Source organism: Andrographis paniculata, unplaced genomic scaffold, assembly GCF_009805555.1.
Source record: "Andrographis paniculata isolate CXL003 unplaced genomic scaffold, ASM980555v1 Contig9END, whole genome shotgun sequence".
NCBI classification, from domain to species: Eukaryota; Viridiplantae; Streptophyta; class Magnoliopsida; order Lamiales; family Acanthaceae; genus Andrographis; species Andrographis paniculata.
Window position 1 is genome coordinate 2,837,628 of NW_026137639.1, and position 16,255 is coordinate 2,853,882.

Sequence of the window (16,255 nt, forward strand, 5' to 3'; positions counted from 1 at the left end):
TGTAAAATATCTCTACAAATATGTGTATAAAGGTCATGATCGGGTTGCCTATACTGTGGGCTCAGTAACACCCGACACACCTCGTGATGAGATTATTGATTTCCAAACTGGCCGTTGGGTTGCTCCACCTGAAGCTTGTTGGCGTATTTTTGCATTCCCCTTGACAGATATGCACCCTCCTGTACTTGCTCTGCAATTGCATTTACCTAATTTTCAATACACTTCATTCAAAGTAACAGACTCTTTACAAGATGTTGTAACAAATGCACGTGCCCACAAAACTATGCTTACTTAATTCTTTGTCATGAATGCAACCAACGCATATGCCAAGGCACTTAATCTACTTTATAAAGAGTTCCCAAAACATTTTGTATGGGATCGGGCACACAATAATTGGAATTTTTGCAAACAAGGTTCAATAGTAGGGAGGATTGTTACAGCAAGGCCAACTGACCAAGAAAGATATTTTCTTCGCCTTCTTTTGCAGTACCGTCGTGCTCCTGTATCATACGAGGACTTAAGAACAATTGATGGTGTTATACATGATTCATTTAGAAATGCATGCGTCGCGTTAGGATTATTAGAGAGTGATATTCCATTGGTGGATTGTTTGCGAGAAGCTGCACTTTTTCAAATGCCCCATGCTTTTGCACAATTATTTGCTACCATACTTGTTTTTTGTACACCATCTAAACCTATACAACTATGGGAGATGTTCAAACAATATTGTGTCCCAATTACCACAATCTCGTCTTCATTTCCACTTTTTCCTATTGATCGTGCTGCTGCCATAATTGTAGAAAAATTCCTTGAACCATTTGGTATGCATATTCATGACTTTGGAATATGCATGCCCGAACAGTCCGAAAATGGCCTAATTGAAATAACTTTACAACAGCCATCGCCTGCAGAATTTAACCTGGTCACACTCCCAGGAATTATTGACAAACTTAATTTACAACAACAGTTCGTCTTTAACACTATTATTGAGAAACTGCATAACAAGAAACCTTATGTCTGTTTTGTTGATGGACCAGCTGGTACTGGGAAAACTTTCTTATACACTGCTATTTTGTCATACACATCTGATCATACCATTAAATCTATTGTTGTAGCAACATCTGGAGTTGCTGCATCGCTCCTTCCTAATGGACAAACTGCCCACTCAAAATTCAAATTGCCATTGGATATTAATGAGCATAAGACTTGTCAGATAAGCAAACAGTCTACCTTAGCAAATGAGTTACGACATACCGACCTAATTATTTGGGATGAAATTTCAATGGCAAGACGTGAACTAATTGAGGCTTTTGACATTACTATGAGAGATATTATGGATAACAACATCAGTTTTGGTGGTAAAGTTATAATCTTCGGGGGGGATTTCCGTCAAATTACTCCTGTCATAAGAGACGGAACAAAGGACCAGTACATCGAAGCAAGTTGTGTATCGTCTCCTCTATTTACACATGCAGATAAGTTTCACTTAACTGTCAACATGCGAGCACAAAACGATAAATCATTTGCAGCATTTCTTGAGGAAGTAGGGAACAACTCTTGTGTAAATAACAACAAAGGAGAGATTCAGATCCCAACAACTTCATTGATTACCTCTGAAAATAATGACTTGTTGCAACTAATTGACAAGATCTACCCACATAATTTACTCCATCCAAGTTCCTCTGCTGCATTAATAGGTAGATCTATATTGACACCAACAAACGAGACAGTTGATACTATTAACAATCAAATAATTGAAAGCATGTTTGGAGAACCAATCGTACTAATTGCAAGAGATGTAACTAAAGATCCATCACAACAAGCACATTATGAAGATTACCTAAATACTTTGACACCTAATGGTATGCCACCTCATAGATTAGTTTTGAAGACAGGTGCACCAATAATGCTATTGCGTAACTTAGACCCCACAAATGGCCTTTCAAATGGTACACGGCTTGTTTGCAAGCAAATTACACGCAATCTCTTACAAGCAGAGATTGCAACTGGCCCACAAAAAGGAACTTTATGCTTCATACCACGAATACCTTTAAAGCCTAACAATATACATGAATGCTCTGTTGAGTTCATACGTACTCAATTTCCAGTGAAGTTGTGCTTCTCAATGACCATTAACAAATCACAAGGGCAGACATTAGACGTTGTTGGAGTGTACATGAAACAACCAGTATTTATGCATGGCCAACTATATGTTGCACTATCACGAGCAAAATCTTTTGACTCTTTGCATGTCCTCATTCCTTCAGACATCAACACTGGAATGCATTGTTCTTGGACGAGAAACATAGTTTACAAGAAGCTTTTACAATTGGCTGGCATTAATATACCTCCACTTCCAAATCCCACATAGTCCGCATCCATAAGAGCCCACCTGCTACCCTTACTCCCACATTATTGTCAACAATCTATTTCTTTTTTATTCAGTTTTTGCCTTTTTTGGTCACATCTCATGCCGTCTTTAGTTTGTTTCGGGTGATTTTTCATGGATTATTTTTTTATGGAGGCTTAAATCAAACATGGTAAGTTCTCTAATATTTTTATGATACACTTAATTTTGTTAGTGTGAGTTACAGTTATGCTGCATTTATTTATTCATGAATCTTCTATTTCTGTCAGAATTTTCAGTCCTGCTTTTTCCTACTGTTTGATGCAAGCTGATTTTTAGCTATTTATATTGTTATGCATCTATGGTTTTTTCATGTAGCATATATGTAAACTGACTTTCTATCATCTGCACCTTATGTACGTATATTATCTCTTATAGATTGCTCTCCTATTTGTTGTCAGATGTCAACACTTTGAGTTTGTTATACCTCTGACAAAATATGTGAAGGCTATATACCACACCAAAGTAGGAGATGGCATGCGCTTTCAGAAGCTATTTGAAACTAAAGAATCCAGTGTTCATAACTACGTTGGACATTCAATGCAGTTTATATTATAAAAATTACATCTTCTTATTGAGTTCTCCAATACGTGCTTAACTAGAGGAATATGGCCACAATTACTCACATAAGTGACTTGGATGCTATTACATAGACAAATTCACATTAGCGTTCTGTCAAGGTATGATATTCATTCGAAATTTCGTAAATGACTATAGAAGAATTAACTTGTCTATTGTACTAAAGAGTGGGGATGTACTTACCTATGAATGTAATTGCTTATTTGCTTATTATATTGTTTATTTAGTATTATTATACACTTAAATGCAGTGACATTAGAGATTCTAAGATCAGTGTCATTCACAGGCTAAGAGAGGGCACTGGTTTGTTAGTGAATCAGTGTTTCTTGCTCTCCTACACCGTTTAGAATACAATTAAATACTAATTATTGCGTTTCAAATTAGGTAATGATCTTCTATTTAATTCTTCAGCTCTGATCCAAACATTTTCGAACATCTAAGATCAGAATTGAGCATCGAAGATCCTGCTAAGATATAGTATCAACCGGTAATTTATCAAAGAAATCAACAATAGTTTCAATCTAAATTCGTATTGTAGTGGTGATCAAACTTGTCATTACATGACATTTTTTATCGTGATTCCAATTTCCCTTCGTAACGAGATTGTTCCCCTTAATGTTAACAATCAATAATTTATGCACTATGTTTGCTTTCAAATGACTATACAGTAAACATTTTTTTTTATATTGTGTTATGTATTGATTTATTTAGCAATATGGAAATTATATTTCAATCTTCCTAAGCTAATCTTCTTTGTAAATGTCCTGCTTATCACCTGCTATTGGACAATGTTGTACAGGAAATGCTGGGAATGAATCAATCCATATACACAGCCATAGATGTTTCAAAGTCCATTAATGGTTTAGAGATCAAGTATGTGGATATATTACCATTGTTGTTTGCCAGCACTGATCTCTAGATTAATGGGAGATAACTGCCTACAGTACCGGATTTCAGGCAGAAGATTCTTGCTGCCAACAGCATACTCTTTGCTAAACTGGAATACATATACTTAACGACAGAAAACTTTTATTTACATATATGATGCATATGTTGTTCCATTACAGCCTTACATTAATTTAGTCCATACTTATTTGGTATACAACAAAGTCTAATGTGGTCTTAATGCCTAGAACCATTTCATCTCAACATGATTTTTGTATGATAGAATAAAATCCATTCTACAGCTGCAACTCCAAAAATTCTGGGGGCAAGATTTTTAGTGCAACATCACTTTCATAATGATGAAACATGCATTATCTCATCAGCTTGATCCTTGTTAAGATTAATATTGAATGATTACAACTGATATCTTTGTTTTTATATACTGTGTTATCACCTCTGCGTCTATGTGTTTTTTATTCCCGCTCAGTGTGTCAAAGTTTTTTAACGATTTTTATGCAACAATTTCGTCATTTTTGAACAAGTAGAATCCGACTGAAGAAAAGATTATAACCTGTTATGTTTTTCAACATAGAAAGTTTCGCTCGTGTGCCTATTCCCTCAGGCAAGGTATGTTGCCCTGAATAAGTCTTAAAGTAGATAATCACCACTTTCGTATTCAATAAGCAAGCATTTACCACTCAATACCCTAACAAATACTAACAACAGAAAACATTTACAATCCAAAACCAAAATCAATTGACCAACTTAGAGATAATAATTAACCATAACAAAATAATAACGTGATAATAATTAAAATAACTACCATTTCAAGCCGTGCTATGCACGAGTGCATACATAATTAAAATATTTAGAAATGAATTAATCAACTATTAATCATAACTATTTCTAAAATAGTATTATATTATACATGTATATTTAAATGTTAATTTTTATTTGACAATAATTAAAATAATTAACTATATTTATTATTCAACTATTGAAATAAAAAAAAATATATATAAAATACAAAATTAATTTTAATTGAATCTATCATTGAAATTTGTACTCAATTAATAAATATATAAATTTAATTTCAAACAATATATAATGAACAATATTATATTATCCAATATCTTTATATAAGATAATATAAATAAAAAGTAAAATAAAAATTATAGAGAAGAAATATAAAATATAAAATATAATTATTATTGAGCATAAAAAAAATAATAATAGTAATAAATAATGGCAGTAGGATGCTGGATCGGTCAGGATATAAACCGAATGGCCCAAAAGTCCGGAAAAAAATTGTCGAACAGGCGCAGATGTCTATGAAGAGGAAGGTCGGGCAAGGAAGAAGTATAGACAGACGCAGAGGTTTGTGTAGAGGACAGTCTGCCCATCTAAGGAGATAGGACAAATAAAGCTGGTCGGTTGCTCAGTAGCCGGGACCACAGTTCCTTGGTCAGCCAACACTTCTCGTGTCCACGCGTGTCCTCATCCGACCACATTGTCATTCTCACTTTCTTCAATATCTAACTCTCTGGACCGACCGCAGACTTTCCGCTTTATTGATCCAACTGCAAGCCTCCTAACTTACAAACCCCCCGACCTCAGTAATTCCCGACCTGATGACCTTCCCACCTACGGACTTACCGTCCCGACGACCGTCGGACCGCAGGATTTCCCGACCTGGGGACCTCAAGACGTGGGATCTTCCGACCTGAGCACTTACGGAGTTGCAGAGCTCAGGCCTGCGTATCTCCAGACCGGATGACCTCCCGACCGGAAGACATTCCGACCTCCAAACGTCCCGACGTGGGGATTTTCCGACCTCCGAACTTCCCAACTTCCGGACCTCCCGACGTGAGGACCTTCCGCCTTGTGAACCTCTCGACCTGAGGACCTGTCCGACCCGCAATTCCATTAGAAATATATCTACTATTCCTGAGTTTCCAACAGGGCCCCTCCGCCAGTTTCATCAAGTGTATTCCTACACACATTTTTCTTTTTATCCTAAGCTTTTTAACATAAATAAAAATTTCATATGTAACAATTTTAGTATTCTACATTACTTAGAAAGCCCTAATCTCAGGGAGATATTTCTCTATTTTCCAATTTTACTTTTTGTTGTTGAAAAACTGCATCAACGGTTATATTATTTAATATACCTGTTGATGCGTTTTTTTTTTAACAATAAAAAATAAAATCCGAAAATAGGAAGTTATCTTCGAATTTGATATAATTACTGCCTGAGATTAGGAATCTCTAAACACTGTAGGATACATAAATAAAATAAGAAAAATTAAAACTATAGACTGGAAAATAAAGTGGTGATCCCCAAAAGCAATTCTCTTGAATTTGATGTCGTTGAAGATGCCCTCTCCTTACCGTACAGAATATTTAAATAACCCCTTGAAGATACGGTTCGAACCGCTATCCGGTCGGTTACCATAACCGCTATTAACTCCCCAAAAAATCCTCTTCTATCGACACATACGAGAACCATCACGTCACGTCCGATTTTAAAAACCGCTCACCAGTCGAAACTACCCCCCACTGCCAGAAATTGCATTTTACCCGACCTATAGGATAACTATTTTTGAATACCTAACCTTCCTATGACCGACCCTTTGGAATTTGTCCCGACTAAGTCCGACTTCTATATCCAATCTATTTGGTCCTGACCAGGTCCAATCTTATCAACCGTCCTACTTTCTTCAATCTGACCCTCGGATTCCGACCTGATTACGTCCGATTTAGACGTGCGAACTATTTGGTCCCGAGCGAGTCCAATCTCCTCATTCGTCGGACCTAGGGGATTCACACGACCGGTTTTGGACAAATTCAAAACTCATCCAACCTGGTTACTGCAAATTATATTCGGACTTTCAAAAGCCCATTGGACATTTCGGATGACCTAATCTTGGCAGGCCCATTTCCTAAAACCTATCCATTATTTTGTGCTCAACAACTTGCCTCCTCCCGCCGAAACGTCACTCCTCGAACTACGGAAGACGTGACGTTTTAGGGTTACAATATGATCATTGCACTGCGCTGCGTCAAATCAAAGGGTTTATGTTAAACCCCACTTCAACTTCTCAAACTTACACATTCACAATTCTGAAACCCTTTCTGCTCTCGTATAACTCCCTCCTTCGTTTTCTCCTTCAACCTTTCCTTACCCTCGCGTAAATGGCTAACCAATACGTTCCTGCACTCCCTTTTGACGGAACCGAACCCTCAATACCCCTTGTATCTTCCAAAGTTCTTACCCCTACAATCCGCCCTTACTGCACTACCACTCCCGATGCTGAGCGTATGACTTCAGTCATTGTTCAAGTTTCTCCCATTACCGTGAACAATGAAGCGTTCAAACCGGAACGCCTTCTAGATAGCATCAAGACTCACTTGACCGACCCAAAAGATGCTTACCGGAAATGGTATGCGAGGCTCCTTCCACATTTTGAAAATCAATGGAAAGCCCAAGGGATCGATAAAGCTATTCTCCTTTCGACGCAACCCCTCTACCTCCATGACAAGGTTTTGATGGCCATGGCGGCTTTTTGGCATTCGCAAACAGGTGCCTTTTTCCTCCCTTCAGGTCCAATGGGTCCAACCCTAATGGATGTAGCAGTGATCGCGCATTTTCCGATCACTGGAGAGGACCCCGTTCTGGTTTCTCTCGGGAATCAAGAACTTCCCCCCAACCATCAAGGTTGGGCTCTGGCCAAACTGCCTGAAAGAGAAAGAGGGTGGACATACTTTGTCAATAAATATCAGGGTAAGGAGGATACCCCTGTTTCCGAGTTGGAACATACTGCTTTCCTCCTCTTCTGGCTCTGCAGGTATATTTTCTTCCCCATTTTTAAACCTCCTTGATATACACAAAGTTTGAATGTTGAGCTTACATTTCTTTCTTCTTATCTTTCACAGATATATCATTCTCTCCCCTTCTAAACTTGTCCTTTCAACTCATATTGACCTAGCCATTTATCTAGCATGTGGTCATTTCTGTTCTTTAGGTACCTTATTTCTAGCCAACCTCTTTGAAGGTTTATCCGATTAAGTTCCCGTCTTACAGATATCAAAAAGGCGGATACTGCAGCCTCAGGACCATTTTGGTTCCTGGAACTGTGGTTCCGTCTATACTTCCCCTCTGCATTTTTTGGTCGCCTCCCAATTTCTCCTAACCCTTATAGGTCTATTGGCTATGCCTTAGCCAGATTAACCCCGAACTCTTCCTGTCTAAAATCCTCCGACTCTATAATAACCCAAATTTTGACCGAAGATCGGAACAATTCCCGTTTTTTTGTATATACAACCTTAATGCAATATTCGACCGATCTTTTCTTCCTTTATCCCGACCCTAGCTATCCTTTAACTCGCCCAGATCCTCTCCCTCACCCGACTTTTATTTTTTCCTGGGACGCCGCAATAAAACCCCGATCTTTGTTTTCTAGCAGAAAGTCGGATAAGAAGAATCGTAGAACATTTTTCACTTACAATTACCAACCTCAATTTTTGTCGAGGCAATTTGGTTGCTGCCAGAGCATACCAGGGCCATTAGCCAGTCCTCACCTCATATTTCAAAGCCCCGAGGGTCTGGTGATTCCCGAACTCATCCCGACCTATATTTCTCAACTCACCACCTACATCACCTCGAATTCATATCTCCCGTTCTGCCCAAAACCTTCGACAACCGAAGACTTCCCTTCCTGGTGGTCGACCACCTGGTCTTTACTTGCCCCTTCGACTGACCAATTGGTCGGGAGACTTGCTCCACCCCCAGCTCTGGCTCTTGGCTCCGCCCGACTGGCAGTCAGAGGAAGGAAAAGGCCAACCCCTACGGCAGGTGGGTCGGGAGCAAAAAGACAAAAAGCAAATGCCACTCCTGCTATCGATAGGCAGGCCATCGAGGAATATCTGGCTTCTCTGCCAATAGATACTAGCGGGATGCCAAAGTATCTAAGGCAACAATTTGGTAAGTTTTTGTTCCTTTCCTTATGTTATTTTCATGCTGCCCGTTTGTAACTCTAATATGTCTATTTCAGAAGATCCTTCAATGCTCCCGACCACTGGCCCTACCACGTCTCAACCGACCCACCAACAATCGCCCGAACCACAAGTTCCCATCAATTTATCTTCATCCCGATCGACAGCCGTCCCGATCATAGAACAATCATCTATGGTCCGGACCACCGATCGACTAGCCATAGTCCCGATTACCACACAACCGACCCACAGACAATCAGAGGTAAAAGATAGTTTCTGACATTCCTTAGAGACCAACAAAATATATTAATTTTAAACAACAACTTCGAACCTTTTATTGTAGGCACACCGACCAGGCGAATCGATGGGCAGGGTACCTCCTCCCCCAACGTCGGATATCGTTGCGGTGATGCCCGACCAACTTGTTGTCCTCCCCGACCAAGTTGCGGAACCTCAACAAGTAAGCGCTAAACCTTCCTTCAACAACATCCTCCTGATAAAACTTATGATACCTAAAACATATTTGGTCCAGGCTCCTATTGAAGATGTGGTAGTGGCCGACCCCGACCAGGTCGTGGCTTTACCCGACCCGCTTGTTCAGCAAGTTGATGAGGTTCCTATTGTTGGTCCCGAACCAGTCCAACCCGAACCAGTCCAACCACACGATGAAGTAGAGGAAATTTCCTCTCCTCAAGATCGGGTGAAGCTTCTGTTAATTTTGCCCCGCTGGATCCGGTTGGTACCCTTTCTCATCCATTTTCGGATTTTATTTTTGCCCATCCAACGGTGACGAAAACTTTTATCTTCTGTTCAGGGTATGGATTTAGCAGCCGCCCAACAACTTCCACCAGGGGATGAATCAGTTGCTGGTCCGATTACCCGACCAGTCAACCCCTCAAATTTCCAACTTATGGCCCCTTCCGAGGCTACAGCTGCCCTGGATCAAGTAACCTTCCGCCGTTATTCCTTAAACAATTTTGCCATGTCTTTTAGCTTGCTAATCTCATTCTGGTTCAGGCTGCTCAGGAGATGAACATTTTGACCCGAATAAATCTCCCGACACCCGTCAGAACCATTGTCGAACGATGCGCCAATTTGGATTTTGCCGACTTAGAACTGGCTGACCTTTCGGCGTTAGTCCAAGTCGCAATATCCCTATTGGTTCAACCTGTCCTGGAGTCGGGAGCTTCACCAGTTCTCGATCGGATGATGGCCAGGATCACTGAACTTCAAGCTGAACTACCTCTGATCCGACCCCCATTATCCGAAGCGACCTCCTCTCGTCCGGCAGCAGATCCTAATCATATCGAAGCAGATTTGAAGAAGGCTAACCAAGATCTTAGCGTGGCTAGGGCCCGACTAGACGAGCTCCGGCAGGAGAGACAAACATTAGCTACTGAAATCGCTCAAAAGACTGAAGAACTACGACGACTTCAAGAACGATTGGAAGCTATAGATGATAGCATACAAGAGGGAAGTCGTCTGGTTGAAACACATTGCCTTAACCAAGCCAGTCTTTGCGACCAACTTCAGGCAGCGATTCAAACGAGACTCGTCCAGAGACACCAAGAAGCATACCAACGTCGTCGGGCCATCAAGTCAGAACTCAAATGGGCCGATCTAAAAACTGCTTTACGGGCGCTTCTCTCCTTGTAATGCAAATATATTGTTCCTATTTCTACAAAACAGATCCTATCTTTCCTGCATTGTTTACTGAGTCTAATCCAGCAAACATAGATCCGTATTTATTGCCTATTACTAAATCACCTAACATAAAAACTAGAATACTTATTTAAACGAATATTATATTTATCTTTCCTTAATGTTTCCCCTCATATTAATATATATATAATGTAGGAATTCGCAGTCTGAAAGTATCGACATTTGAACTTATTACTTTACGGTCACAAGTTTACAATCACTGTTCATAATATACATATTTATATATATTTATTAATTGTATGGTACTTTAATTTAATATATTTGAATATGTGGGCCCAATGCATGCCTAAGTTATGCCCTAATTAATATATTCTAGAAGTACATAATTAACTATAGTTGAAGAATGTTAATTTGGTGATTGTTGATTGATGGGATTAATTAATAATATTAGTATTTTATTTTACATAGCCATGATGTTTGTTTAAAGGGGAGAAAGAAACTTTTAATTGATTTACTTTTATTTTTCTTTAAAAAATAAATAAAATAGAAGATGATTAAATTTTGTCCCAATGGAGTTTAATGAGTTATTAGGTGACATATCCCTTGGAATTTGGATGAATAAAATAACAATTGATTAAATATATATATATATTTTTAAAAATAAAAAGAAAGAGTAGAAATTCAGCATGCATTAATTTGGAACTGTAGAGTTGGCCTTATATTACATCTTTAATTAATACTTCCTCTTCAGCTAAAAATAGTCCATTTGTGTTCGGGAATTTAAGAGAAATAAACATTTTATTGAAAAAATGACAGATAGTTAGGAGTATTTTTGCAAGTTTAGTTAAAAATAAAAGTAAATAAAAATCCGACAACACACATTACATAAGAAGCGCTTTGAAGGCGGTTACTAGGTCGGCCCATTTCTGTTGAGTGCGCGCCATTCTTCTTTGATGGACGGCACTTTCGTGCTCCTGGATCATCCTTGACCGAGTACTGGCTTGGAGTTGGTCATGCAGGCTGGCGCAACTCTGGCGCTGCTCCTCCACCAGGCGACTATCTTCCTGAATGCAGCCTTCTAATGACTCCAGCTGTTTCTGAAGTTTCTCCAGTTCCTGAGACGCCTCAATGATCGCAGTGTCAGGAATGGCCTGAGAAGATGCAGAGTCGGATGATGGAGGTCGAATGAAAGGCAAGTCGATTTGAAGTTCAATGATTCATTCCATCATCCGACTCAGAATTGGTGCCACGACAAACTCACTCGGAGTCTGCACCAATAAATCAACAACCACCTGACGTAGAGAGTTTACATCTTCAGAGCTCAGATCAGCCAACGAAACATCCACGCAGCGCAGTACTACTGGTCGGGCAGATTCCACTAATGGCACTTTGCTCAGGAAAGTAAGCTCACGGGTTGCCTGTTCAACTACCTCACAATGATTAAAGATTCATAAGTTAAATTTAGGTAATGGAGTTATATGGACGTTACCTGGTGGAGAACAGCCGTAGCTTCAGAAGGAGTTAGCAAAACCGGAGTTAGTGGGGCAGGGCCAGAAAGGTTCCTCATATGACCAACCGATTCGGCGGCTGCGGGCAGAGGACCTATGAAGCCCGGCTCAGAACCCTAAAAATGTAAAACGTCAACTCAAAGACAATTGCGATTAGCATACGGAGATGAAGACAATGAAAAATACTAACCACGGCTTCGCTGCTCTGATTAACAGAAGGGTCGCCCGACTCTGAAGAAGAGACGTCGACTGCTTCAAAGTGTTGGACTGGTACAGGGTCTGCTTGGACTGGTTCAGGGTCTGCTTGGACTGGTTCAGGGTCTGCTTGGACTGATGCAAGAATCGCCGGTCCTGGTTCTGCGTTCGGTTCAACCAACTCAGGAATCACCGGCCGTTGTTGTTCAGTGATCGGTGGTTCGACAACCGAATCGGCTGCCGCAAGTCCCTGAGATAAGGAATATAAGTTAGGCTCTAGATACGAAAGATAATCTCACAACATGCTAAATGCTCACCGGGAGCACACGCGGCTGAGGAAGGGTAGATATGGATGAGCCAATCACCATGACGGTCGGGTCCTCTTCCCGACGAATCACTGAGGGTCCCGCCGATGGGTTGACGGAACTTTGGCCGACGGGCATTTCCCGTTCGGAGTGGGAGAAGGTGGATGAAGACATCTGCCTCAACGTCGGGTCCTTGTCAAGACGCATCACGGGCAGCTCATTCGGTATACCACTCCGGGCTGCAGTCGGAAAAGAAGTTGCCTGTGCGCACGTAAAGAGGTAAAGTTACAAACCATAATTACGAAAAATGAAAGACTTTGGGGGGATTACCTCGGGGACGGATACTGAGTCGCTTCCCAAAGAAGCTGGTAGGGCAGATGCCAACATAGTTGGTCGGGTGGTTGGCTGATCGGTTACGTTGGCGCATGCTGGATCAACCGACCTATCTCTTCCATGTTCGCCAGTCTGGTCGGCTGGTTTCTCAGCAAGCGACTCTGAGAAAAAACCTTTTCAAAAATAAATTGAAGGAAAAACACAATTAAAGTTACCATTTATACTTACCCATGTATCGCCGTACATTGGCAGGCATCCAGATTGGGTCCACAGGTAGGGACACCAAATAATCCTCTACCGCCTGCCGATCATATACCGGGCGTGTGGTGGCCTTCGGTCGGGTGGCTCTTTTCCTCCTTGGAGCGCTGGGGCCTTCTGCAGGAGCCGCCCGTTTGCTCCTCATCACCGTGGCAGGAGTTCGCGACCCCAAAGCAAGTGCTGGAGGAAGGGTTAATATCGCCAGCAATCGGTCACTTGGAGGCGCCACCACCGCCCAGGTATCCGACCACCAAGACGGAAAGGTTTCCACCTTCTTCGGGTCACGACGGAAAGGAAGGTAGGAGTTGGAAGATATGTAAGAAATGAGCTGGGAGAGATAAGGTGAAATCAAAGAAGGGGTAACTCGCCCGTCCGGGCTCTGAGTTATTAGGTGTGGACGGGCGAGTGGGCCCGGTAAACCTTGACAGCAGTCGAACTGTCGAGACAAAAATTGCGGCTGATAGTTAAAAGTATGAAAAGACTTACGGTTTCTCTTATCAAACTTGGGACTAGAAAAAAGAGACCGTGGCTTCAGAGCTGAGTCCCAATAATGACGATAAGTCGGGTGAGGCAAAGGGTCTGGATACGACAAGGGGTAATTGGTTTCCGAGTAAGGCCAAAAAAGTTCAGTAAGATACTGAACGTAAAGCTCATAGACAAAAAATTTGGAGTTTGTACGGTCGTCCGTAAGAATAGCCGCAATTACACAGTCAGAAGGAGAAAGAGTGGAAGAGTTTGGAGTTAGCTGAGCAAGGGCTAAACCAAGAGATCTACGAGGGTTCGGGGTAATGGGCACCCGACCACAAAAGGCGTTCGGAAAATAGAGTCTCAGCCAAAGCTCCAAAAACCAAAAAGGACCAGACGCAGCTGTGTCCGCCCTCTTCGTATCTACTAGACGGTCGCTAACTCTGGATAACTCCTCATACAAATTGGCCAAAAAGAGGGTCCCTAAAGAAAAGAAGCGACCAGTGGCTAAGTGGATGGCTAAGTCAAGTTGCGAGGTCAAGATTGATTTGGAGGGAGAAAGAATTACATATCTGAAGAAAGGAGCAGAAAAGAAGGTTCAACATAAAAACAAATATATAAAAAAATGAATTACATAGAGGAAATTCTATACCTGCATAGCCAGAACAGCAGAAAAGCGGTGTGCTCCAAAGCAGTTACTGGAGAACCCTCTGTACCCCGAAAGCGGAGGACAAAGTTGGTCCAGCCGCGTTCCCTCTCAGGTATGCGCGCAAGCGACCAACCTTCATGGTCGGGCGCTGGTTCTTGCCCATCCAACGACCCAAGGACAGGGTCGTCACCAACCACGGGGAGGTGGGCAATCATAGCCACATCCATCAGGGTTGGACCCATGGGGCCAGTTGGGAGAAGAAAAACACCCAGTTGGGCATTCCAAAAGGCAGTCATAGCAAAAAGAACTTTGTCGTGAAGATACAACGGTTGAGTCGCTAGGAAAATGGCCTTATCAATCCCTTGCCGTTGCCATTGTTCATGAAAAACAGGATATAGCCTCGAATACCACGAACGGAAGGCATCTTTGGGATCGGTAAGATGTGTTTTAATATGATCATTAATGCGTTTGGGTTTGAAATCGGGACTATTAATAGCTAAGGGAGTTACAGAACAGATAATACTCTTCATACGAACAGCATCCTCAGAAGATGTACAATAAGGACGAACAGTGGGAGTAAGAACAGCAGAAGAAACAAAAGGGGTTTCTGGATATGAACCATCAAAAGGTAGAGCTGGGACGTACTGGTTATCCATGGTTGAAAGCAGCAAAGCGTGAAAACACGAAGACAAAGTATTTGGTCGCAAAAGCAGAAAACCGATTACAATGCATAAGGAAGAAGATGAAGACGAAGGGGATTTAAGTAAGGTTTTTCTGCAAAAACCCCTAATTAAAAACCGTAATGATCATCTGACTCCCTCAACACTGATCGAGAAATTACGGCAGGGAGTCCGGCGGGAAAAGCCAAATTGTTAAATAATTTAGGGTTTATATCATTCTGTAAAAATTAATTTTTTAACAAAATAGAAAAAAATTATCGAAAGAAAAATATATATATTTTTTAAATTCGTTGGTTCCACAAATATAAAAAATATAAATTCATATAATTTATTATATTTTTTTCTCTCATCATTCTATCCCAAACGACTACCTACTGGACGTTTCTTCTTCTTTTCATCCGAGTAATTAAGTATATATATGATCTTGTACACAATCATTTTTTAATAAAATAGAAAAAGAGTATTATCTAAAGAAAATATATATTGTTGAAAATTCGTTCGTTACACAGATATAAAAAATATATATTTATATAATTAATTTCTCATCTTTCTAAACCAAACAAATCATTGGTCGCCCAATCAAGCAACCACCATCTGCTCTCTTCAATCAGCTAAACAACCATTCGTCCAGATGATTCATTGGTCGCATTAACAAGCAACCACCATACGTCGCCTTGAAACGGCCGAACAACAATTCCTCCAGAGGATATATTGGTCGCTACAATCAAGCGACTGAACTACTGTTCACAAATATGGGCGACCAATTAACAGACCATTCTTCGGACAACCTCCGTATGGGCCGTTTTATCCTTCTGTCGGTCTTTTTCTCTAATCCGACCACGTACCGTTCGTCCCATTCTTCTTCGCAGGAACTGACTTACTCCCAAGTCGGCATTAACCGACCACCATATCAAACGATCTCCGTGTGGTCCGACTCAACCGACCGCACGCTTTGCTCAACCGACAGTCGACCATCTGACCTATTTAAACGACTGAGAAGCAACCGACCCCCGATGAGCCAACTGAGAACCAACCAACCGTGGATCAACCGACGACGAAACAGAATCCTCTGCTCGCATTATCTCCTTAGATGGACGACTGGTCCAACCGACCTCCTTTTGACTCTACTACCATACCGTCTTACCTTTGCCCGTCCGTGGGCCAACCAACCAACTTACTTTCGTCGAACTACAGACCAACGGACCAACTTCCTTTTGTCAGACTCCATACCAACTGACTTGCCTATCCGACTGCGTAACATTCCATCTCCATCTTCGCCAGACTTCCTTTTTCAACCGACCTCTGAGCCGTTTAGCTTATATTCAAACCCATTC

At 41.2% G+C, this 16,255-nt stretch overlaps 3 protein-coding genes across 3 annotated transcripts; 2 read left to right on the top strand and 1 right to left on the bottom strand.

The window, feature by feature from the left end:
* Nucleotides 1-304: 304 nt before the first annotated feature.
* On the top strand, nucleotides 305-2,371 carry LOC127244437 (uncharacterized). Its single transcript, XM_051264985.1, has one exon. It carries the CDS (start codon nucleotides 305-307, stop codon nucleotides 2,369-2,371), a length of 2,067 nt encoding a protein of 688 aa, XP_051120942.1.
* Nucleotides 2,372-7,066: 4,695 nt separating this feature from the next.
* On the top strand, nucleotides 7,067-7,940 carry LOC127244315 (uncharacterized). Its single transcript, XM_051264795.1, has 2 exons — nucleotides 7,067-7,719; nucleotides 7,808-7,940. Exons 1-2 carry the CDS (start codon nucleotides 7,067-7,069, stop codon nucleotides 7,938-7,940), a joined length of 786 nt encoding a protein of 261 aa, XP_051120752.1.
* Nucleotides 7,941-11,293: 3,353 nt separating this feature from the next.
* Nucleotides 11,294-16,240, bottom strand: LOC127244312 (uncharacterized). The gene is made up of 7 exons (XM_051264789.1): nucleotides 14,245-16,240; nucleotides 13,098-14,164; nucleotides 12,867-13,030; nucleotides 12,549-12,797; nucleotides 12,227-12,481; nucleotides 12,018-12,152; nucleotides 11,294-11,946 (listed from the first exon to the last, which is right to left on the bottom strand). The coding sequence occupies exons 1-7, from the start codon at nucleotides 14,895-14,897 to the stop codon at nucleotides 11,746-11,748; spliced, it is 2,724 nt and encodes a 907-aa protein (XP_051120746.1). The 5' UTR covers nucleotides 14,898-16,240; the 3' UTR covers nucleotides 11,294-11,745.
* Nucleotides 16,241-16,255: the final 15 nt, after the last annotated feature.